This window comes from Tamandua tetradactyla, chromosome 19 (assembly GCF_023851605.1).
Source record: "Tamandua tetradactyla isolate mTamTet1 chromosome 19, mTamTet1.pri, whole genome shotgun sequence".
In the NCBI taxonomy this organism is placed as follows: domain Eukaryota; kingdom Metazoa; phylum Chordata; class Mammalia; order Pilosa; family Myrmecophagidae; genus Tamandua; species Tamandua tetradactyla.
In genome coordinates this window covers 71,217,842-71,242,351 of record NC_135345.1, presented here as the reverse complement: position 1 = coordinate 71,242,351, position 24,510 = coordinate 71,217,842, and the positions used below count along the sequence as shown (strand labels likewise).

General features: G+C 36.6%; 2 protein-coding genes across 3 annotated transcripts in view; one reads left to right on the top strand and one right to left on the bottom strand.

Moving 5' to 3' along the window:
• Nucleotides 1-24,510, top strand: part of CSN2 (casein beta) — a 365,252-nt gene that overhangs the window by 77,163 nt on the left and 263,579 nt on the right. The window lies entirely within an intron of this gene.
• Nucleotides 4,391-6,585, bottom strand: CABS1 (calcium binding protein, spermatid associated 1). Of its 2 annotated transcripts, none has more exons than XM_077137040.1 (2): nt 5,213-6,585; nt 4,391-4,535 (listed from the first exon to the last, which is right to left on the bottom strand). In XM_077137040.1, the coding sequence occupies exon 1, from the start codon at nt 6,479-6,481 to the stop codon at nt 5,294-5,296; it is 1,188 nt and encodes a 395-aa protein (XP_076993155.1). In that variant the 5' UTR covers nt 6,482-6,585; the 3' UTR covers nt 4,391-4,535; nt 5,213-5,293. The 2 variants fall into 2 exon arrangements, with proteins under 2 accessions (XP_076993155.1, XP_076993154.1); XM_077137039.1 differs by having other exon boundaries at nt 5,162-6,584.

The window sequence follows — 24,510 nt, the reverse complement described above, 5'->3', positions numbered from 1 at the left end:
ATTAGGTAATGTTTAGCTCAATAGCAATGATGTTCCAGTGTTCAGGGAGTATTGGGAATGGATTCAGTTGCCTCATAAAAGACACATTTAAATCTTAATTCGTGTTCCTGTGAGTGTGAACCCATTTGTACATAAGACCTTTGAAGATGTTGTTATTAAGGTATGGACTCACTTTTTGAAGATCTTATTTAGATGAGGCCAAATTGAAACAGGGTGGACTTAAATCCATATGACTAACACCCTTATGTGGTGGAGGAAATTTGGATGCTATGTAGTCAGAGAAAGCTACAGAAGATCCCAGAGAGTGAAACAGATGGCCATGTGATGGAGGCAGAGAGGCATGTCAGGGAACTTCCAGGATTGCAGCAAACCAGCACCAGAAAGTATCAGGGAGAAAGAATGGCTTGTTGAGACCTTAATTCTGAAATTCAGCCTCCAAAACTGTGAGCCAATAAGCTCTTGCTGTTTAGTTAGCCTGTGTGTGGCGTTTGTCATAGCAGCCCAGTGTGGCTCAATAGCCGTGGTGTCTTAACTCTCAAGGAGCTTAAATTTAGTACTTGATTTGTACTGTGTGAAGAGAAGGCAAGAGAAATACAGGTGGGATGTGGGCAGAGGAAGAAACTGAGGGGCTCATGTGCCTCACTATGGAATTTGGACTTTTCATAAAGACAATTGGGCGTTATTAAGGGACTTGTAGAGATCTGTGTGGAGGGGCATTATAATTAGTGGGATGTAGAACCAGAGGTGGGGTGGCCAGTTATAAGACTATAGGCAAGTTTAAAAAGAGGGTGGCAGTGGGAATGGGGGAAGGGGGAGGAATTGATAAGGAGATAAAATGATTCATCGTTTAACATAGCAGTGTGACTTTAAACATGGGCTTTGGAGTCAAACAAATCTGGGCCCAGAGCTGAACACTGCTATTTACTAGGTTGGTTATCTTGGGCCAGTTACCTTTCTCAGTTTCACTTTGGTAATCTGCAAAATTAGTGTTCTCCAAATGTCATCCCACTCATTTGTCTGCCTCTCCTTCCTAAGATCTTCATTGTCTGGTTTATTTGGGGAAGAAAGAATTTGTCTCACATCCACTCCTTGGTCCCACATCTCAGGTATGTCTCTTAAAGCCCACCAACTCCTTTATTTCCTCAAGAATTGCATATTTAAGAGCTTGGTACTTACAGTTTCAGAGCACGGAGAGACTTTACTTTGAAGTTGCACAATTTAAAATTATTAGACATCCCTTCTTTGAAAAGTCAGATGTCCACTGGTCACCAGGAATCTCACTGACCACTCTTCTTCCTGGGTTCTAGGCAGTTGCCAAGGAGCTCTGTTTTCCCTCCCTTTGCCTAGCGCTGTACCCAAATTCCTATTACCTTCTGTTGTAGAGCATTTTACCATTTTTATTTATTGCTATCGTTTAAATATTCCAGTCCAATTTATGCCTTAGGGCTTCATTTCCCCCTGAACAAGGGTTCCAAAAGAAACTATGACTACAGTTTGTAAGGTGTGTAATTTGCCACGTATCTCAGTACTTAGATGGTTACGGGAACATAAAAATTAAAACCTTTAGAAATTTCCAAATATATTCTGGATAAGGTCCATAACAGTTCAGCATGCATCATATGATTTGTCTTCTATCTCCCCAGATTCATCTTGAGCTATATTCCACCTGATGCCAGGTTCCAACCACGAAGTCTGTTCATTTCCTTGACAAACCTAAGCCATTTCTGGCCTTAGGGCAATTAGAGATTTTTTCCCCAATTTCACATCTTTCAGCTCAATAGCTGTGGGGTCCCAGCTTTATATTTCTATCAAAGAGAGATCTTGAGAACAATCTAAAATTCAGCATTAATCTCGCATGCTCAGTAACAACTTCCCTGACCTTAACTTTGTCTAGAAGTCTGCTGCTATAACCTTACTAGTTTTTGTTGTTAAGACCCATCACAATCTATATCTAGATATTTCTTCATGGGTGATTACTTGAGAATATTTGTTTAGCATTTGTTTTTCCCAGTAGATTAATTTCCACAAAGGCAGTGGCTATGTCAATTGGTTCACTGTTGTGTCACAAAAGGTTTTCACCATGCTTGGAATAAAGCAGGTGAGCTATGCCTTATGAAGGAAATATTTTAACAGTTGTCTAACACATAGGGGACATTCAATAAACATTAATTAATATTTTTATTGGATGTAGGAAGTAAGGCAGAGTAAGGAATCTAAGACAGTTCCCAGGTTTTAAGGCTGATGGTGTTGACAATCATTTACAATGATATAAATCACACTCAGTTTATATTCTGGATCATTGCAGAATATTTAGAAAATACTTGAGAGCACAGAGAATGAAACAAAATCCTCTGTAGTTCCTTCCTAGAGAGAACCACTAAGATATTGTTACATATTTTTTCAATATTTTGTCTAGACAACACACTCTTTCTCTGTCTATATATTACCAGTTGAGACTACAGAGAATTCTAGGGAAAGGGAACATGATGAGGAAAGATGCAGGGGCTTAAACCAGGCTGAGTTCTTAATTATGAGTATGCTTTAATTTCAGATAACAGAAAATTCAACCTAAACTTGTTTAATTAGGATAGAAAATATATTGTCACTGAATAATAAGGAGACCAGGTAAGGCTTGTTCATGATATTACTAGAACTCAGTTCCTTTTTCAATTTCTTGGCTCTAATTTTCCTCAGTGTTGACTTCATTCCTTGTGATCCCAAGATGACTCCAGCAGCCACCTCATATCCTCTTTTATTAACTTATAAACATTGGGTACAAACTATGTATTAGGTAATGTTTAGCTCAATAGCAATGATGTTCCAGTTTTCAGGGAGTATTGGGAATGGATTCAGTGTATATGTGTGTGTGTGTATATATGTTTTTGTATGTGTGTGTATATGTATGTATGGTACATACATACCATTATATAACCTTCATTTAGCAGTTTAGTGTGGTTATTTCCCCTTGTGATTAAATAACCTATGGAAAGGTTTTTAACAGATGCACGCTATGACTTGATATGGATATATCCAAATGTAACAAATTCTATGTCACTAGAATTTAGACTGTTTCAGGATTTCTCCTGGGTAAACATGTCAAATCACATCAGTGAATTTAAGTTTTTGCCAACATATTCTATTAAATCTGGGAAGGCCCAATGCAGTGTAGTAATTAAGGATATAGGGTCTTCAAGAAGATTGCCTGGATTTGAAGCCCCTTTTGTTACATATTAACTCTGAGGCTTTGTGCATGTCACATAGCTTTTCTGACTATTTGCAAAAATGGGTATAGTAATGTGTCTTCTTATAGGGGTATCATGAAGATCAAATGTTATTCGAAATGCAAACACAGCAGTGCCTGGCCTATGTTAGGAGTGCAATAACTTTTAGCTTGTTCCATGCACTCAGATTAATTCTTAATAGGTCAAATAATTTAGATATTTTTAATGCTTATTACATATATTGTCAAATTGCCTCCCAGAAAGATTGGAGAAACTTGCATTAGCCAACATTAAATATTTAAAATTATCATTGCCAAATTGTTAAGTGTATAAAATGGGCATACAGTAATTTTAATTTAATTCTCTGAATACTATCATTGGATATTTTTCATATGTTTATTGGCAATTGTGTTCTGTGATCTATTTATTTCTACTGCCCATTTAAAATGCTTTCTATGTAGGAACTCTCTGTGGATTAAGGGTAACAGTCTTTCTCACTGCTATGTATAAAGTAGTTATTTTGCCCAGTTAAAATTTGCTGTTTGATTTTTTTTTTTCTGTTTGATTTTATGTTATTTTTCCTTGGTCATAACTTCACTATTCATGTGGTTAAATCTATTAATATTTTTTTGCTTTTACTTTTATGTCTGATTTCTCAACCCCATATGCATAGATATACGTTTCCCACTAAGATTTTGTGTTTTTAATTTTTACACTACAGTCTTTAATCGATACAGAATTTATTTTAGAGTAAGGTCTTACGTAGCACCCTAACTTACTTTTTTCTGAACTGCTCAACTGTGTGAGATTTGTTAACTACCATATATCACATGGATTTGAATTCTATTTTACTGTATCCTAAATATTTATCTTAAAATTACTTCTGGGTTTTAGAAGTCTACCATAATTATTCTAGTTAAAGTCTAATGGTGCAAATCCCTATCTTTATACCCCCAAACCCTCATATACACCACTTGCTTATTATTCGTCCAGTGTTTTGGTTTGTTTTTCTCTGTTTTTTAAAATATAATAAGTTTAAGAGTTTCTATAGGTGTATTCTATTCCTGATGCCTAGAACTATATTTTTCTTTAAATAGATTTTCATTTTACTCAAATTCTCCTAATTTGAGAATTCTGTACTAGATTATCAAACTCACCCACACAGTATATCAGTTGCTGTCAAAAAGATTTATTGAAGAAAACTCAGTGAAGTGAAAATGGACCCATTTTACAAGTCTGTGCCAGAAAAGAAGAAATAAGTCCATGAATTGTAACCAAGAACATAAGAAGAATGGGATATTCAGTGTTTAAGACCTGAAAAAAATTGACAAAGATTCAGGAAAAAAATTTTGAAAGAAGGAAAATTAAATCAATTTGCATGTTTATATACAATATTTTTTGAAACATGCACATATTGTAAAATATCATTTTGCCTTAGTTTGCATCGAGCTTAAGCCAAGAGCTCTGTCACATCTGTCTTATATATTTTAGATGTGAGTACTCAACAATTAATGAATAGCCTTAATTCTTATATGCATGAGGGCTACAAATATATTTTTTAAAAGAAGAGAATCATTGGTTGCATAATAATAGAAAAAATCTGTTTAGAATCAACCTTTCAGAGCTTTTAACACTGTAACAATATATGTTAATATGATTGTCTCCTTAACTTTCACTAAAATATACCACTTGGAATTAACTATAATGACATATGCAATTCATTGTAGCAGGAAGTGAGATTTCTTCACTGCTCTCTTATCATATCCTTGAAGGCTAGGATTGAATATTTTATATTAAAATGAGTAATTGTTAGATAACTCAATTAAACTTTGTAATATTAAGGGGACTCCTGTACTGCTGTTTTTTTTTGATTTTCAAAATATATTCTGCTGCATAACCTCTATTCCTAAGCATCTGCATTTCCTAAGTCTGATACTTGCCTTAAAAATATCCACCCCTTTTTTTGTTTTTGTTTTTTAGATTTTGCTTACTGGATGAACTTCTTTTCTTAGATGTTATGACTAGTTGACTAGGCTACTGCACAATCATGTATGGCATTCCTTTTACTGCTTTCAAATCAGGAACCCATTTGGATCTTCCGCTAGTAGTGTAAAGACGTCCATTTCGGTTGTAAAGGCATCTTCCTTGTGGTTCAGGGTATCTGGGTCAGGGGTGGTCTCAGAAGATGACTCGGGAGCCTTAGTTTCAGATTCATTTTCATACAAATCTTCCACTGATGTAACAGATGAATCTTCCATGTGGTTTATAGCTACTGACGCAGGGGCAGTGAATTCATATCTGGATTCAGCGGCAGTTAGGAAAACAGAATGGGTCTCCCCTTCATTTGCAGTATCTCTCTCCACCCAAACATTCACCTCATCAATAGACTCTTCATCAGTTAGTGGAATATCTTCTGGGTTATCTTTGTCTTTTTCAGTGGAGTCAGTGAGTTCAAACACAGTGATAAAGTTTTCCTCATCAGCGTCAGTTAATTTAGCCACAGCATTAGGGTCATCCTCTGAAAGAACTAAATCAATTTCGTTAATTTTCTCTTCTGCAAAGGCAGATATGTCTGGAATAGTGGTGACATTTTTTTCAGTAGAGGCAGAGACTTCTGACTCAAGAATAAAGGAGTCAGTGATCTGGACAAGCTCATCAGTAGTGGCTCTGGAGTTGACCGAGGAGTTACAATTGTTAATATCAGGTGCGCTTTTCTTATCTGAAAGGTCAGGGGTATGAGCAGTGCTGATGGTGCTTTCCTTAGGTTTGTCGGAGACTTCAGAAATTATTGAGCCATCCTTATCCTCTGGGTCAATGTTATCCAGTAAGATTTCTTTTTCTTCTAGATCAATGGAAAAATCTATTAATGAGACAGTTGCAACTGGTGATGAAACATTGCCAATTTTCACTGGAATGAAATTTTCAGTGACAGAGTCATCAGTCTCAAAATCTGTAGTGCCAGTCAGAGTGGTAATTTCTTTCTCCAGATGAGTTGTTGTCTTAATAATATGGTTCTCAACATCGTCTTCAGATTTTAGTCTTTCCTTTGGAGGTGAAAGCTTATTACTTGTAATAGTTGAAAAATCATTTTCTAGTGTATAGTCATTTACTGAGGAAATGTGGTCTCCTTCTGAAGTAATAGTTTTTTCTGATTTAGAGACAGCGTTGTCAGCCCCAAAGACAATGATTGCTTCAGTTGATGTTTTACTCTTTTCTTTTGGCGGATGAGAATAAATTTTAGGAGAACCATCTTCAGCCATGAAGTGAAAGTGGCACCATACACATTCACAAGATCTTTCTCCTGGGACTCAGTGGCATCTCCAGGCAGGAGAGTGGTGTCGTTATAGTGGCTGAAGCATTTGTCATAATGGCGATTATTGCATCAACCACAGAGGCAGTGGCATTGGCTCTCCTGAGAAGCTGTTTCTTTGCTGTGGTTGGGTTCCCTTTGGCAGGAGTATTCATAGTAGATTAAAGTATAATGGAGTCCCCTATGATTATGTTACCAATATTCACAGCTAAACACATTTCAATTGTGAGGGATTTTGGATTTATCATGTATTTGTTTACAAGGGACATGCCTTCCCATATGAAATGAGTGCCACTTGAAACAGACCTAGCAGGTTCTGCCAGGTCTTTAAAATACTTTGTGGTTTTAGAGTCAGTAGGGGAAACTCTCGGAGCCATAAGATTAACAGCATCAGCTTCAAGTCTCTTATATTCCCAGTAAGTAATACTATGGTTTGCAGGTGAAGCATCTTCCCTTGAGATTCACGGTATTGAAATGTCTCCAAAAAGCAGCATCTTTGGCAGTGAATGTAGCTGCAGAATGTAGTTGGGGAGAGGTGACTTGAGTTAGTTCTCTTCTTCAGAGAGGAAATTCTCACTTTTCAGCAGTGGTAATGAAAAAAAAATAATAACTGGCCTGCTAGGATATTTGTAGTTTTCTTCTTCATTATAATTCCTACTTTTTCTTGAATTAACTTGAATAACAGCAAGAGTGTCAAATTTTGTGGGTTTAATTTCTTTAGGAATGTTTTTTAGTGGACAGTGTTATTTCATCCCCAAAAGTAGTTTCTGTCAGAGAGTTGATGTTATGTCTCATAATTCTTTTTTGTCTATTGAATGTCATTATAGCTGCCCAAGGAGTAGTTTTCCCAGAAACAAGATCAGGGTGAGAAATAACCATTATCAACCTTTAGAAATAGACTTTCAATTTTAGAGGGAATGTTTTCTATAATGATATTAGTTATATCTGAAATCAACATTGTGTTATCAACATTAAGGTTTGACTGAATTATATGAAAGGAGACTGTGGTCCAGTATAAGTTTTAGAAAAAGTCTTTTTCCAAATAGTGTCAGTAGAGTAAATATAATTTTCAGACCCACAGTCAGCTAAATCTGAAAGAGGGCAGCTGCACCAGCTAGCGTAGTGATTTCCATATCAAGAGAGATTGCTTATTTTTCATTAAATATTGACCTAGCCTCAAAGTTTACAGCTTCTATTAGTTGACTGCCTTCTAATGTAGAGTTATCATAAGTTTTTGTAGGAATATTACAGTAGGGCACATGATGGATATTTTTCAGTTTGAATATATGGGTGGCATCTCTAGAAATATTTTTGCTTCAAGTTATAAAACTATTGAAGGCATCAATGCCTGTATTGATATACAGAATGCTGTCAGCATCAGGAACGTGAAAGGAAGTCTCAAGAAGTAGAAACAGGCATAGATTCTTTATTTCTAAATAGGAATACTACCAACTCCAAGGGAAATAAAGGAAGTCACACAGTAAATTCATTTTCTGTGTTGGCTAATTTAGCAAGAGGATTTTTAACCTCCACTTTTTCTTTGTGTCATCTAGTGTGTTTATGAAACTTGATTCAGGGATAAGGCATATTGTAAACAGAAGATTTGATCTCTTTTTTGGAAAAGTTTCTTTATGCACAAAAAAGAAAAAAAGTTGAAGGGGTTGTTGAATAACTACTATCTATCTTGGAAGACTTGGTGTCTGTTACATTGAATAGAGTTGGAATAAGTAGTAAAATATTTTATAAGCATTTAATCCTTGGTCAGAAATGCCAGGTGAAATGATTATACCATCTTCAGTGATATTAGATTGCCATATACTTCTTAATTTCAGGAATTACTTTCTGGTTACATCAACTATGCTTCCACTAGGAAGTGTAGTCACACTGACTACACCATAAGGCTTTTCTTTCCTAAGCGTGATGCCATTGCCTTTATCTGTGTTCTTTAAACCATAGACCTTAAAAAGTACATTTCAGATTGAGAATGTGAGATACTTGACTAGGACAACAGTCCTCAAAAACAGACTTTGAAAATGCCAATGTCATAGTGACATCAACCGTTACAGTTTTCTTCATATACAGAATATCTTGAGTTTCATCACAAGACATGTCATTTACAGTTTAAAAAAAATTAACTGCTAGATGAATGGTATCTCCTTTGAATAAGAGATTCTTGTTTTAGAAAAAGCATATCTTCAGATTTTATAGATTAGAGAAAATAAGAGTTTTTTAATTTTAATTGAGGTGATTATAGTCATCTCTGGAATGGAATTGCTGAGGAAGTTTCAGGTTCAATATCTTCATTCAGAAAAGAAACAGTGAAGAAAGCAAGGGCAGAAATAACATTTTAGAGGCTTTATTACATCAGCATCTATAGTTTCATTCCTTTCTCCTCCAGAGATTAGAATGTCGGATGCAAGATAAAGTAAATTTTAATTGAAGGGCGTGGTAGTCTGTTGGGCCACTATTTCTTTGTTTCCAATGGAGGTGGCATTTAGAGCAGAGTCATTCATGACCCTCAAATCTGGCTTCTTGTCTGTAGGTTCCCCAGGAATATACTGTGGAGTAATTGCTTCCACTGGTGATGGAGAAATGCCAGCCTTCAATAAGTTGTCTTTTCCGGCTTCCTTGTTATTTTGTGGTACAACAGAAATTTCCTGCAACTTGGGTAATATTTTTTCTATCTCAGCAATGGATTTAGGAGTAATATTTGTGCTTTCCAAAGCTTGAAATTCATTATTTGCTGCTCCGAGATTGGCTGTACCAAATTCCAGCTGAGAATTTCCTTTCAACAAGGAAATGATCTCTGTGTGAGGTGAAGATTTTTCATCAGTAGGAATAATGTTAATTGCTTTCATGGGCAAGTTTGAATACCCAGCCATGGAGTTGGCTTCCTGCCAAACAGATCCAGCTGAGAGGGAATCTTTGAGTATGGGAGAGCTTGAGTAAGTTTTTATAGGGACATTGCCATAATCCTTACTGATTGATCTAGCGTCAGCAATGACATTTTTATTCACAAGAAAAGGCTTTATGTCAGCATCTCTTAGAGAGTTTATTTCTATTTGGGGAGCTGAGCCATCTCCTGGCATTATATTTACATCTGAAAGACGATTCACTTCAGATTCAGTAGCTCTGTCTTTCACTACAGAAGCTTTAGTTATTTCCCTTGTGTGATAGGAATTTGGTGCATTATATTCAACAGGTAAAAGAGTTGAAAACTTGGTTGTTTTCTTGGGTCCTGAATTTACACCATCAGAGACATCAATACCGTAAATGCTGTCTGCCCAGGAAATGGTAGCAGATGGGTTAAGTTTAACATCTGTGACTTGGTCTGAAGAACCAGAAGAATCAGTTTGCAGAAAGGTATAGACCAAAGGGAGAGCGCTTGGGACCATTTGGCTTTTAGCATTTTGCCCTTCAGGGACAATACCTTCATTGAAGTAAGTCGAATATGTAGATACAGGCTCTGATGCCCCTAATATTAACATTGGTGGATTAGATAGGCTTGCACCTTCTCCAAGTCTGTGGCTTACAGTTTCTTTACTAGGACCATCAGCAATCAGAAAGAGAGTTCCAGGCTGTCCCATAGATGTAAGTCTCAGAGATGATAAAGGAAGGCTGGAATGGCCAAAATGATTTTTGTCCTTTGTGGAGATAGCAGGAGCACTCCATGTAATGACAGACATTTTTTTCAAAGGAGAAAAAGAAGTAAGGGCTGTGTTGAAGGCACCTTGTGTGCTTTTCGCCATACTGGAAATGCCATCATCTGAAAGCTGAGCTGAAGGAAAAGTGCTAAACCTTGAATCAGACACCACAGCTATGCCGGTTTCATCTTTAGCAAATCCAGAAGTAGTGGATGTAGTAGTGTCTGCTTTAGCGGGTATAAATGTGTTATAGATGACAGGTGATGTGTTTTTCCTGAAGAAATGATTCCTATTTTTGACAGCATGATTAGTAGCATCAGTTGTGAATGTCCTGCTTTTAACAATGGGTCCTGTGCCTGGAACAAAGAAATGCTTATTTATTTTATTTCCAAAGTCTGATCCTTCATAAGGAATTATGGTGACATCATTACCATCTATGGCATTTTTTCCCACAGATGTTTTGTCAGTAAAAATAGGAGGAAAATTTTCACTTGCATCAGTTAGAAAGTATGTTGTGGAACTACGAGTCTTGGAGTTAACATGGGCAGTAGAATCTTTAGGCGCAGTGGCCACAATGTCAAAGTTCTTGTGTTCTTGCCTAGGAATAACAGTTTGGTAATTTCCTTTAGTTTCAAACTCTGAGAGTTTTGCTTTAGATAGATTTTTTGAAGCAGCAGCTGTGCTGTATGATGCAAAAGACCCATCTGTCTTGGGGGCGTAAGTGAACGTGCTCATTTTCATAATGGAATTACTTGCTTTCTTCTCTGATTCAAAGCCATCCTCATCTGAGACACCATCAGAGCCACTGTCATCAAATGTAATGGTTATAGAGTCCACATATGCTGAGATGAATTTGTCTGCAGAAGAAATGTCTCCCCCTCTTTCTGAATTGTCTTCTATAAAGAAAATTCTTTCATACTTATTATCTCTCTCTCTCTCTCTAAAATTTTGGGGCCCAAATATATTCTTATTAAAGGTGCTTACCATAGCTTTTTCAGAGGCAATGGAACTAGGCAAAATGCTTAATTGGTCAAAAGGAATCATTGATTTCTCAGGTCGGGCATTATTATTAATTCTTGTTGTGGTATCTATTTCCATAGTAGTAAAAGGAGCAAGCTCAGAATATTTGGGAGTACTCACAGGTGTTGTGAAATCAGAAGGAGGAAGAGTTGATTTCCATGGTAGGCCATATGACCCAGTTGCAGTGTTTGTGAAGGACCCTCCTGTGTTAGTGACTTTATGAAGAGATGCAATGCTTTGATCGTTAGGCCTAGGTGCTTCTGGAAGAGTTAATGTGGAGTCATCTGAAAAAATTACTTTTAAATTAGAAGGTGCTTGATGCTTAACCAAAGAAGCATCAGATTTAACAAGGAAAGGATCTCTTTTCAATGTACTTGCATCTCTGGAGAAAGAATTGCCTGCTTCAGAAAAATGAATGCTCTCTTTCATATTGTTGTCACTCTTGGACAGAGTGTTGGGCTCAGTTGCTGAGGGATGGATTTTCTCCACAGTAGGAATGAGAGCTGTCATATCTGTAAAGTGACTTAAAAATTTAGGAGTTGGATTTTTTTGATCAGGTAGATTAGCTATTTTTCTTTTCCCATAGATATTATTTTGAGAATCTTCTCTAAGTGAAAATGCTTTCATCGTTGCTCTTTGAGGGTTGAAATATGTTTTTTCAGCCTTAGCTTTATATTGGTCAGGAGCATCTCTATTCAGAAAGAAAACTGAATCAACTTCACCAGCTGTGGGATTTTCTGTAAAAGTAGTGAATCCAGTTGATGGAGCATTCCCAGCTAAGGGGTGGGACTGAATGTCAGTTTGAGTTATTGTGATCTGCCCCTCTGGAATGTCACCTCCATTAATGGCATCAGCATAGTCATTTATTATCTCTAACACTTCTGATCCAGCTAGTGAAGATTCAGATAAGAAGTCATATCTCATTAGGTCAGAAGTTTCAGAATTTTCAGTTATGGCAATAGGGATGAGCATGGCAGATGTTGATAGAGAAGGGAATCCTCTAGACTTAACATTATTTTCTCCAGACAGAACAGAATGACCTCCTTCATAATTGCCTCCTTTGGAGAGAGAAATGGGATCAGTCACAATGGTGGTTGCCTTATTTATGGATGAGGAAGAGATTGAAGTTCTGTTGTTTGCTTCCTCAGTGTCTTTACTGATGAAGGCATGGTCATCATCAGGAATGACATTGAAATAAATGATGCTGTTCTGTGAAGGAGCCACATCTGCCAAGTTTCTTTTATCTTTATTTGCATCTAATCTGGCTGATATGGTGGCTTTTGCTCCATCTGAGGCAGCATTGTTATAAATAGCAGATGAGATGACTTTCTTATGAAATTGATTCTTATTTTCTGTGGGAGTTATGATCACAGCAGGATCAATGGAATCAGCTGTGAACATCCTCCTGTCTTCACGTGTTGTCATTAGTTCTGGTTCTGGAACAAGGGGGTACTCCATTCTTCTGTCATTAGGGAGACTGATGATGGTGGGAGCATTATCGATGTTAGAGTATTCAGTCATTTCTATGTTGTCCTCTCCCACGATGAAAGTTGGATCAAGTTCAAAATTACTAACTTTAGTAACATCAGTATGAGGAAGATTTGATTTCAAGGGTAAATTTTTATAGGAGTTTGTAATAAACCTCTCTATATTCTCATTATCAAGAAAAAATGAACCCTTAGTCCTGGCTGTTGTCAGCTTTGCTGTGTTCATTATGGAGTCAGGGTAAAAGGCTTCTTTTAAAGTTCCAGGTGCTTTCCATTCAGCAGAAGTAACATCAGGCTTAAGAATGAAAGGATTAACTTTTACTGTGTTTACCTCTCTCAAGTTCACTGGAATATTGGCTTCAGAAATATAAAGTTTAGCCTTCACTGCCTTATCTTTATTGTGGAATGTACTAGCCTGAGTTTCCGAGGGAGTGATTTCTTCTGTAGATGGAATAACTGCTTCATTTATATAGAGACTTACATCATGGTCGGGACTTTTATTTATCTCTTCTTTTTTGTCAATTCTAGGTTGAAGGGTTAATTTAGGTGAAAAGCCCGTGGTTTCAGTTTTATCACTAATGCCCCCATTTTCAGTGTTTGCTCTCTCAGAGGCTACATTGATGGAGCTCTTTGAAAAAGTAGTAGGGTCTTCCAGAGGAAGAGAGGAAACCATAGAGATGGGCTGAAGGACACTTTGCACCTTGGCCATTTCCCAGTTTTGGTCAATGTTAGCAGAGTGTTCAACCGGTGGTCCCGATACTTCTGGGGTACTCACAGGTGCTGTGAAGTCAGAACGAGGAAGAGTTGATTTCCACGGTAGGCCATATGATCCAGTCGCAGTGTTTGTGAAGGACCTTCCTGTGCTAGTGACTTTATCAAGAGATGCAATGTTTTGATCGTTAGGCCTAGGTGCTTCTGGAAGAGTTAATGTGGAGTCATCTGAAAAAATTACTTTTAAATTAGAAGGTGCTTGAGGCTTAACCAAATATTCTGAATCACTTTTATCAGGTCCAGCGATGAAAAAATTCATATCATCTAGCTTATTTTCCGTTGCCAGACTAAAGCCAGGCCCAAGAATGAAGGAATCACCTCCCAATGTATTTATGTGTCCCGGCGATAGAGGAGTGCCTGTTCTAGGTGTATGGGAATAATCTTCCCTATTTTTGTCTTCAGAGGAGATAGATGTGAAGGAAGTCACAGGAATAATGCCTGCAGGAAATTTTGTTATGCTACCGGAAGCAGGTTGGTCTTTTTTTGTCCTGAGATCAATTTGTTTATCAATATTGGATGCTTGATTTTTGCTGAAAGTTTCTTTGCCTAATAACATAGTGCCTTTCAGAGCAGGATTTATGTTATCTCTTATTGGAATTCTAAAATCTGGTATTGTAAACGTAGATTCTCTTTCAGAGACAATAGTATAACCTTTTGGGATGTTTTCTTTAATGTCTAGGTAAAGATTATCACCACCAAAGAAGGCACCATAATCAGTGCCGCTATTACTGTTTCTTAAAGTCATTTTTCCTTGAAACTTTGGAGTAAGTTTTGTAAGTAGAGGTTTTGAGACTTCAACCATGTAGGAAGGTGCAGGATTCCTAAATCCAGTTTGATCAGCCATGGTTTTGATTGTTCCTCTCAATCTGGTGGAGTCATATACATCAGAGTTAATAGGATAATATTTAGTAGTCAAATATCTGTCTCTAGGAACATTTTCACTTGCAGGAGATGTAATATAATTATAACGACCAACACTTTTTCCTTGAAGTGTATCTTTTGCTTCTGCCATAATGCCTACCTTTTGAGGGGAAGCTTCCTTATAGTTTAATATTATGTCTTCCATGAAAGAGTTTTCAGATTCATATCTTGGGATATAAAACATGGTATCAACATCTCCTTGAGAGGCAGGGGAGACAGCTAATGTCAAAGCTGCTGGGGCAGCCTTATTATGAAAAGTTTTTGGCATTATAATGTTTGCCAAAGAAGTTTTCTTCATAGGATTTCTTGCTTGAGGATGATCAGAAGGGACAACAGACTTAATAAAGGTAGAGGCATCAACTCTGACTAGAGTGCCATCATCTCTAGATGGGCTTACAAGATTAGGGTTAGCATACTGCTTTGTAGAGATGATTCTATTTGTTTGGGGAATGTTTAAGTTCCCCACCTGCATAGCATATTTAGCTACATCTATCATAGTTTTGGTATTAGTGTAATTGCTAACAACCTCATTGCTTTTCTCAGGCATCCTATCATTAAGAAAATAATTTGCAGTAATCATGGGATTGATATTGGGCATAGCTCTATCAATATCAGTAGCAATTGTGATAGGTTTGGTTTCAGCTTTATCATAAGTACTCAGAGTAGGAACAGAAGCAAAGTCCCTGCTTTTTTTTGAAAAGGAAATGCCAGGGGTTTGAGCATTAACTTTAACTCTGCCATTATTCCTCATGTCAGTGGCATCAATTACAATAGAATTGTCTTTCCTTGGAAAGTCAGGAGCATTGCTCACACGTTTGCTGTATCTTCCCAGGTAAGTAGCATCAATTATAACCATGCTGTCGTCCTCCAGCTCAGGAACATCAGGCAGAGTTACATAACCTTCTAGAATATCTGTGGCATCAATTTTTCCTGTATTACTTCCTGCCATAAGGGCCATGGTATTAATAAAGAATATACTGTCTGGTCCTGCTTCTTTCTCCTGAGTAGTGCTATCAGTTCCAAGGAGGCTTTCTGTATTTGTTGTGGTAATGGTGTCCTCTTTTTTGGTAGCAGTGAAATCATTCTTAGGATTTTGGATATAGGCAGCAGGATTAGAGGCAAAGAAGGGTTTTGAACTGCCCGTAGATGGAAAGAAGGGCTCAGGACTCTGGATTGCTTTGGAGTTGATTTGAAACTGAGGAACAGTGGGATCAGACATGTACTTGTACATTGTCATGGAAACAGGTGCTGAGATGCTATTTTCTCTGGAAAGAACAACCCTTCCCTGTACTGTTCTTGAGTTAGGTGCAAAGCTGGAAGTTGTGGTACTAACAACAGACATGCCCTTCACAGCAGCAGAGGAACGTGAAGCATTACTGATTGGAGACCCTGTTTGAGTAGAGTTGTCTACTGTACCCTCTCCATAAGCAAAGCTTGCTGAAGTCTGGCTAGCTGAAGAGTTACGAGGTACATAATTCCCAAATGGGAAAATGTTATATATGCTGCCCTGAAGAGTCTTTGAGTGGTTTCTCTCTGAAAGAAATCCAGAAAGCCTTGTTACTGTATCAGTAGACCCAGAGTAGCTATTTGCATCTTCTGTAGCTGTAGCATTTCCGTTTGATCTTAGGATGAATGATATTTGACTTGCTGTGTGGTTGTCAGATGAGGACAAAGGTGAATTGGCAGCAAAATGTTGATTTGACTGATTGTATATTTCCTGACTCCCATTATACTAAAGAGAAAGAAGTACAATATTTTTGTGAGGTTTCCCTTGCAGATTGTATTTTACTAAAAACCTTTAATCAATAGTCACAGTATTAAATTAATCAAAAAGAGCAACATTCTGAAAATCTCCTCTTTCTGTTTTATGCACTAGTTGTTTCGCTAATCACTTTATTTATATACGATCACTTTATTTATATGCAATATCAGCATGAGGAAGGGCAGGTTATATGTTAAGGTTAAGAATCCTCTGTGCATTCGAATTCCCATGGCAAACTTTCCAAAGGAATCTCTTACGTGAAAAAAAAGCATAGAGAAGCCCTATCAAATTGTACACTATATGCGGTGTAACTTTTATCTTTATTAGTTATAAGATTAATAATAAAAGAGTCAAATTTATAAACAGAAAATAGAATAGTAAAAGTACGATTGTTTTGTTCAGCAAAAATGTTCCCTCTGGCATTAAACCTAAGCTAGTTATCTGAATCCATTTTTCTTCTCCATCTAATTTTTAATTACATAAGGATAGCTATTCAAAATACTGAAACTTACCGAGAAGTAAATCACAAAATTCAAGACAGCCACTATCAGATTTAGGCTCTTCATCTCGTCTTGCTATTTCCTGTAGGTAGGGTGCAAGATTGTTCTCTGTTACTGTTACCCTTTGAGTTCCATAAATGATGATATAAAAAATATCATAGGTAATTCCTGTTAGGTCTAATATCACTGACATTAACTAACATACTGGCTTAGTGAATAAGATAAAAACAAAGACAATATCCAAGTGCTCTAGTGCATAGTTAGAAACAATAATGAATGCAATGAAATATCTCATTTGTTAAAACCTTCTTATTTCATCAGTGAGAATAGGAAGAATTTAGGCTATCAAATATATTTTACAGAAAATCAAGAGCAAACATTATAAGTAACAAATACATTTTGGACAGTGCTTCAATAATTACTTCCCCATACAAATCTGCCTCTTTTGAATGTTAATAATTATACATTTGTTGCAATTTTTAGGGACTGTTTAGAAAAAAGTTAAAGTTGATCTATATTTACTCAGATTATACAAAAAAGTAGGTTATACAAACGGGTTATAAGAGAGAATTGGGGTTTGAAGAAAGAAGGACTCCAAACCTTCCAATTTATTCAAGCATTTACCTCACAAAGGAGTCTGTCCTTTCAGCTGCCTTTAAGCTTTAACTCTTGACCAAATAAGCAATGCGTGAAGATTCAATCCAGACTGAGAAAGCCTACATCTAATAAAGAAACATCGGTTCCTTGTTCTCCCTCCTTTATTTCTACTGGGGAGAGAAAAAGCTTCCCATATAAGGGATTGCTTCTGAGTTAATCCCAATACAAAAGAAAGGAGAGGAAATATCTGTTGGCTTTTGTGCGGTCATCTCCCAGACACAGAACAAACCTATTCGCTTATCTTCACATTGAAAGGGGCAAAGCTCAGATTTTAAATATTATGAAACCTTCCAAAAAATTAACACTTTAGCATCTAGTGTCACTTTGTCCCTATTTTACTGTCTTTTAAGATTGTTCCCCCCTCTGTTTCCACAGCAAAATTTTGATTTACTAAAACAGCATTTAACATGTATTGACATTTATTGGTTTACACTGAGATTCAACTTATTAGGTTGAGTGTTTCTAAAGAACAGAATTGTGTTTGGTTGAGATCTGAAAAATATGTTTATAATATAGGAGAAAGTAAATAAGGCCTTAAAAAATAAATTATGGTCCATAAAAATTGATTTCTTTTCTCTAAGTTTTATTTAGGCATCAGCTTCCTTCAGTAAAGTCAATCCTGGCTGATATAACTGTTATCTCTTATTTCTAAAGCCAATTGTCAGTTTAGAGAGAATCAACTAAAAATATCATCCCTGTTGTGGCACTAGCTGAGGAAATTCATTAGCACATACTCTTAAACACTCCATAAAAATCTGAATTTAAATTGCTGTCGACTTTCAGCTATACCTTGCATAAGCAATAGTACTTTTGTCAGATGATATAGAGATAGTTTGAATTGGCTTGGATATCCCTTCCCATTTCAAGGTAACTAAACATTTATCATTAACCACAATTTTTTTTAAACCTGTATGCTTTTCTTGTATAATGTAACCCAAAAATTCAGTGATAATTTTGGTAGATGGGTCTTACTAGATAGAAAGACAAATGAAGTGAAACTTTTTTGTTGTTCATTTTTTTCAGGCTCCTTCAATTTCCTCTATCATCTGGCTCATCTTAATACTCTCCTGTAGATGATATTCTTTCATCGTGCATTGGAACAAATACCAAAACCCCAAAGTTGTGTCCAAGACTGTCATTTGATTACTTCTTTATTGATGTACATGATAATTACTTTTGGATCAAAACCAATCTGTCATGAGTTGAACAATTATGTTATCACTTTAGTAGCTTAAAAATACCATTCCATGACAATAAATACTGTTCAAAGAGATTTGAAGTAATTGTGGAAAAGCCATTCAATTAGGTATGATAGTTACAGGTCTTTTCTTTTCAAGTAAGCCGCCAGCCTCAGACTGAGAATCCCGGGCTGGCACTAATTCATTTTCATAAGCTTTAAGATAGCTCAGAATTTCCGCCTTACGGTTTCCAAAGTTGACCCTGGCACAATAAAATCAAGGCTTTGCATGTTGAGAAACTTCATCTTTGAAATTTCTTTCTTGTTGTCCAAGAAGTCCTAATCCATTGTCCCCCTTCACTGAGGTGAATAATTCATTTACTTGTCTGTGTACTTTCCATTTATGATTTACTGGAAATTTTCTGAAATTGTCCTCTATAATGCACATGTAGGCTAATATCAGTTCATTTTCGTATTCTAAAGTAATCATATTGAAGGAGTTACAGATTAGCAAAAAGGCTGTAGGTGTCCAGCTGTGATTTTTATATGACAAAAATGAAATCTACAGACATATCCCTAACTAATTTTCACAAAAATTGGTTTATTTTATTGAATCTCCAAGCTTCTTATTACTGCATTTTTTAATGTATGTAAATTCATAGTAGTTCAACTACTGTTTTTGAAAGGCTCAAATAGTAACACAGAAATAGAAGAAACAGTTCTTTCTCTAAAAGAATGTACAGTCTATTTTAGGAGGTCAGGAATGTACAAATAACTATGTTCATTACCTTTTATGATTTCATTTATTGAAGTATTAATTGAGTGCCTACTAACTTTAAGGTTTAGCTCTAGACGCTGAGTGACATGGCGTGGAACAAGATAGGTAAAATATTTCCCATCAGTGACTTAATCAAAAGACTATCATTTTTATGGTTTCAGCAGCAGAAGAAATCACTGTTTTGGAAATGCCCTTGGCTTTAAAGTTTGGCTAAAAGAAATTTAAAGTTTGAAGTTTTGGAGATGAGTTAGGGAGTATTTATCTTCATTATTCACTAAATTGTTCTTGTATTCACTGGATGAATTGCTCAGATCTTCATGTGGCTAAATCAGCTTGTCCATTTTATATCCTCATTTTACTTAATTGAGTGCATTTTTCACGACTCATCGTGCCTTTCTCCAGGAAGCATTTTCTTCACTTAGTACCCAGCGTTTCACCTGTTCTTGTTCTTTCTTTTCTTTTACGGCTTATCCTTCTCACACTCCTTTGCTTGCTCTTCCACATCTTCTTCACCATTTAACTTTGGAGTGCCCTATGGCTCAGTCTTTATACCTCTTCCTTTGTCTAAGAACGCTCAATCCCTTGGTGATTTTATGCCGTCACACAGCCTCTAAGTCCAGTCACGCACTGATATATTAATACCATTCAAATGCTAACAATTATTAAGTTAAAATTCTAACTCAGACATCTTGCCTAACTTCCAGACTAGTATATCCAGCTCCCTACTTAACATACCCAGTTGGATATCAAACAGGCATATCTATGATATGTCACACTAAATTCTTGATTTTCCCTGAGTCCCCCCCACACAATAAAATGCTCCCTTAGCTTTTCTTGTGTCAGTTGTAGGCAACGCAATCCTTTTGTTTGCTCAGGTCAAAAAATGTATAGTCATCCTTCCCTACTCTGTTTCATACCAATCCTTAAGCAAATATTGATGACTCACCCTTCAAAATATATCTAGAATCTGACTGCTTGTCACCTTCACCATTACTGTCTTAATCTACGCTGCCATCAACTCTCACCTGGATTACTGCCTTAGTAGTTTTATTGGCTTCCTGATTATAACCTCTATTATCATCCTAGCAGTTAGAATTTCCCTTTAAAATATTAGTCATATCATGCCACTCTTCTGTTCAAAATCTCTAATGCCTGTTCTTCTCACTTAAATATAAAGCCAAAGTCTTAAAGGCCCTATGGAATATTGTGTTTTCTCCCCATGTTTTGTTCCTGTCAACTTGTGCTATGTATGGTAAAGCCAGACACAGATCCATAGAGAAAGATCGGAAGACTTGGAGACATTTATTATACTCACTGTTCTTTGGGGAGAGGGCAGTATGTTACCCTGGGCCACATGGGGAAAATACAGGAGTAGGCCACAGGCAGAGAGAACCAGTGGGTCTGAGGAAACGTCTTTAGTGGCTTCTGTGGGAAGTGTGAAAGGGCGGGCAAGGGCATACCAGTGTAGGGTAGACTGGCTATGTGTAAAAGTGGTGCCCCTGCAATTGGGGTCAGAATTGTCTGGGAGGAATATGTTTACATGGGGCTTGCCCACGTGGGGATGCCTATAGATGTTAAAGATTCAATTTACAGAAGCTAGAAAATGTAGTTGCTATAACTCAATAATTTCTAGAGTTCATTTTCTATTCTTTCTATATCTCACCCTGCTTTAGCCTTGTTACCTTCTCGTGGGCTTTGGGATATTCTAGTCATTGTTGGCTTTTATGATGAGAAAGAGGAATGAGAGTGACTGAAAGCAGGGGGATCAGTTTACAGGCCATTACACTAATCTAGGTCAGATTGGTGGTCACCTAGCTCTGGAAAGGGTAGTGATGGATGAAAAAAGAGCATTTATAAAACACAAAACAGAGTAATTGGGAGAAAATCAATAGAATGTAGTTAGGATGAAGAAGAAGGATATAGTGAGGATAGTACTGGGATTTGAGTTTGGGTAACTACGTGGATGGCAGGTGATAGAGAAGGAGATCATGGGGACAGGAGGGTGTGAGAAGCAAAGATAATAAATTCCTTTTCATAGTATTTGAGAAGTTTCTGTGTAAGTGGACAGATATATGCAGTTCATAAGATGATTGGAAATAGGGATTTAGAGCTCATGAATGAAGTTATTAATGTCAGAATGGTGGTAACCTTTTGCTGGGGGTAATTATTGGAAGGGGACATGAGGAAACGTCTAGATGCCTATTGCATTCTATATCTTGATCTGGATAATGGTATCTTTATCTGGTTACATGGTATGCTGACTTTGGAAAATTCATCAGATTGTGCACTTACAATCGTGTACTTTAAAAAAAAATTTACAAGTAAATTCTCCCCACTCTTTGTATTTCAATTTCAATGCAACAAGGGCTAGATAGGAATTTCTTTAATTCTCAAATGGATGTTACAGCTTACTTCTTTTCATATGTGTCTGTGTTTTAATGGAAATTTAGCCTTTGTATTTAAATCCCAAAACAGGAGTACTGTCTACCTTCTGGTAAAATGAATAGTTACTGGGGTCAGATGATCCCTCTTCAGTATTCTGCGTATATTGTTACTCCCCAAGTCATCCAAGCCTGTCAGATTTTCAGGATATGGGAATTTTAAGTAAAATTTTCCTAATGCTATTCCTCCTTCAGAACTACTTTTTAATATTCAGCTGTCTATTTTATGCCTTTGGTGGAATGAATTAGCCAATATCCTGTATAATCCTCTATGTCATCCTGCTATAGACTTTATATGATCATTTCTTTCAAGAGGATTCCAACATCTGCATACGCTTTGAGCCAGGCCAAGGTACTACCTGCAATTAAATTAGATATCGGTTCATTCTCCATGGTCTCTAGGGTATAACTTTTATAAATTCTAGTTCTACCAGATTCTAGCTCTTTGAATTTGAGCAAAACACTTTTCTCCAACCCTCATTTTTCTCAAATTTATAAAAGTACCAACAATACAACCAACCTCACAGGATTGTTAACTAAGATCTAATGAGATCTGATGAACATGTAAAGTGTTTAGCACACATTAAGTCTCAGTGATTGTCAGCTATTTTTATTGTTACTGTTTTGGAATATAAATGGTAACTTGTAAATAATTCAGATACATGGGCAAGCTGGAGAACACTTGAGCCACATATATAAAAACTATTTCTCTGGTGTTGATTATTTATGAAGAGGGAGCCCGTTAGGGTCTGGTCCAATAGAGCCATACTCTGCTTAATACCTAGGTCCTACTCAGGTAAAGGATTCATGCAGGCTCTTTGTTTGCTTATGTGTTTTTCGTTCTATTTTTTTTAACTTTTTATTGTAATAACAAATATAAAGCATAAAATTTCCCATTTTAAACACTTTAAAATGTACAATTTAGTATTAATTATATTCACAATATTTTGGTACCATCACCGACATCCATTACCCCTACTTCTTCATCACCTGAAATAGAAACTACATACCCATTAAGCTATAATTCTTTCCACCATACTCTCCCAACCCCTCTGGTCCTTGGTAACCTATAAACCACCACCTGTCTCAAAGACGTTTTCTTCTAGGAATTTCATATACACTGGATGGTATAATATTTGTCTTTTGTGTATGGGTTATTTCACTCAGTATGATGTCTTCAAGGTTCATCCATGTTGTAGCATGCATCAAAATGTCACCTTTTATTTATGACTGAATAATATACCAAATTTTGTTAATCTATTCATCGGTTGTTAAGTGCTTGGGTTGCTTCCAGCTTTGGCTTCTGTGAAAAATGTTCTATGAATATTGGTATACAAGTATCTATTGTTTAAGTCCCTGCTTTTAATTATTTTGGGTGTATACCAATAAGTAGGATTGCTGGGTCATATGGAAATTCTATTTTAAATGCTGAGGAACGACCAAACTTAGTTCCGCAGTGGCTGCAGCATTCTATAGTGCTGTCAGCAATGTACAAGGGTTCCTATTTCTCTACATACTCATCAACACTTAGTATTTTCTGTGTCTTAAATAATAGCCATCCTAGTGAGTTTGAAATGGCATCTCATTGTGGTTTTGTTTTTCATTTCCATGAGAAACAATAATGTTGAGCATCTTTTCATCTGTTATTGGCCATTTTTATATCTTCTTTGGAGAAACATCTATTCAAGTGGTTTGCCCATTTAAAAAAAAAATGACGAAACTGGGTTATTTGTCTTTTTATTGTTGAGTTGTAACAGTTCTTTGTATATTCTGGATATTAAGTCCTTATCAGATATATGGTTTAAAATTATTTTCTCCTGTTCTGTAGGCTGTATTTTCATTTTCTTGATTCTGATCCTGGACTTTTCTTTGTTGAGAGGTTTTTGATTACTGATTCAGTTTCTTTACTTGTTATATGTCTATTGCGGTCTTCTATCTCTACTTAAATCAGTTTAGGTAAGTTGTGTGTTTTTAGAAGTTCTCCCATTTCCTCTAGGTTACCTAAGTAGTTAACATACAATTGCTAATAGTATTCTCTATAATCCTTTTAAATTCTGTACGTGGTAATATCCCCCTTTTCATTTTGAATTTTAGTTGTTTGCATCCTCTCTTTTTTTGTCTTTTGTCAGTCTAGCTAAAAGTTTGTCAATTATACTTATCTTTTCAGAGAACCAACTTTTGGTTTTATTCTCTCATTTATTATTCTACTCTCTATTTCTGCTGCAACCTTTGTCATTTCTTTCCTCTATTAACTTTAGGTTTAGTTCACTCTTCTTTTTTTCTGATACTTCCAGATGTGAAATTAGGTTATTCATTTGAGGTATTTCTCTCTTTTTTTGGGTGGGGTGGGGTGCATGGTCCAGGAATTGAACTGGGTCTCCTGCATGGATGGCATGCATTCTAACCACTGACTATCTGTGCACCCCTTCTCTCTTTTTTTAATATGAGCACATTATAAATTTCCCTTTCAGCACTGATTTTACTGTAGTCCATAAGTTTTGGTATGCTATGTTTTCATTTTCATTGGTCTCAAGATATTTCCTAATTTCCTTTGTGATTTCTCCTTTGATCCATTAAGTGAATTGTTGAGAAGGTGGGGCAAGATGGTGGCACAGTGAGGTGTGGATTTAGTTTGTCCTCCAGAGAAGCTAGCAAATAGCCAGAAATAGTAAAGAGCAACTTCTGGGGGAACATCAGTGACAGGACAAACAGCAGACACTAGTCTGGACCAGGTAGAATGGTTGAGATGCCACACAGAACCGAAAGTCCCCTAAGCCATGGGGGCCAGTGCCTCTCACCCACAGTCATGCAGGCTTGTTAC

Coding starts and splice junctions, on each gene's coding strand:
- CABS1 (XM_077137040.1), bottom strand. CDS start 6,481: ATGGCTGAAGATGGTTCTCCTAAAATTTATTCTCATCCGCCAAAAGAA.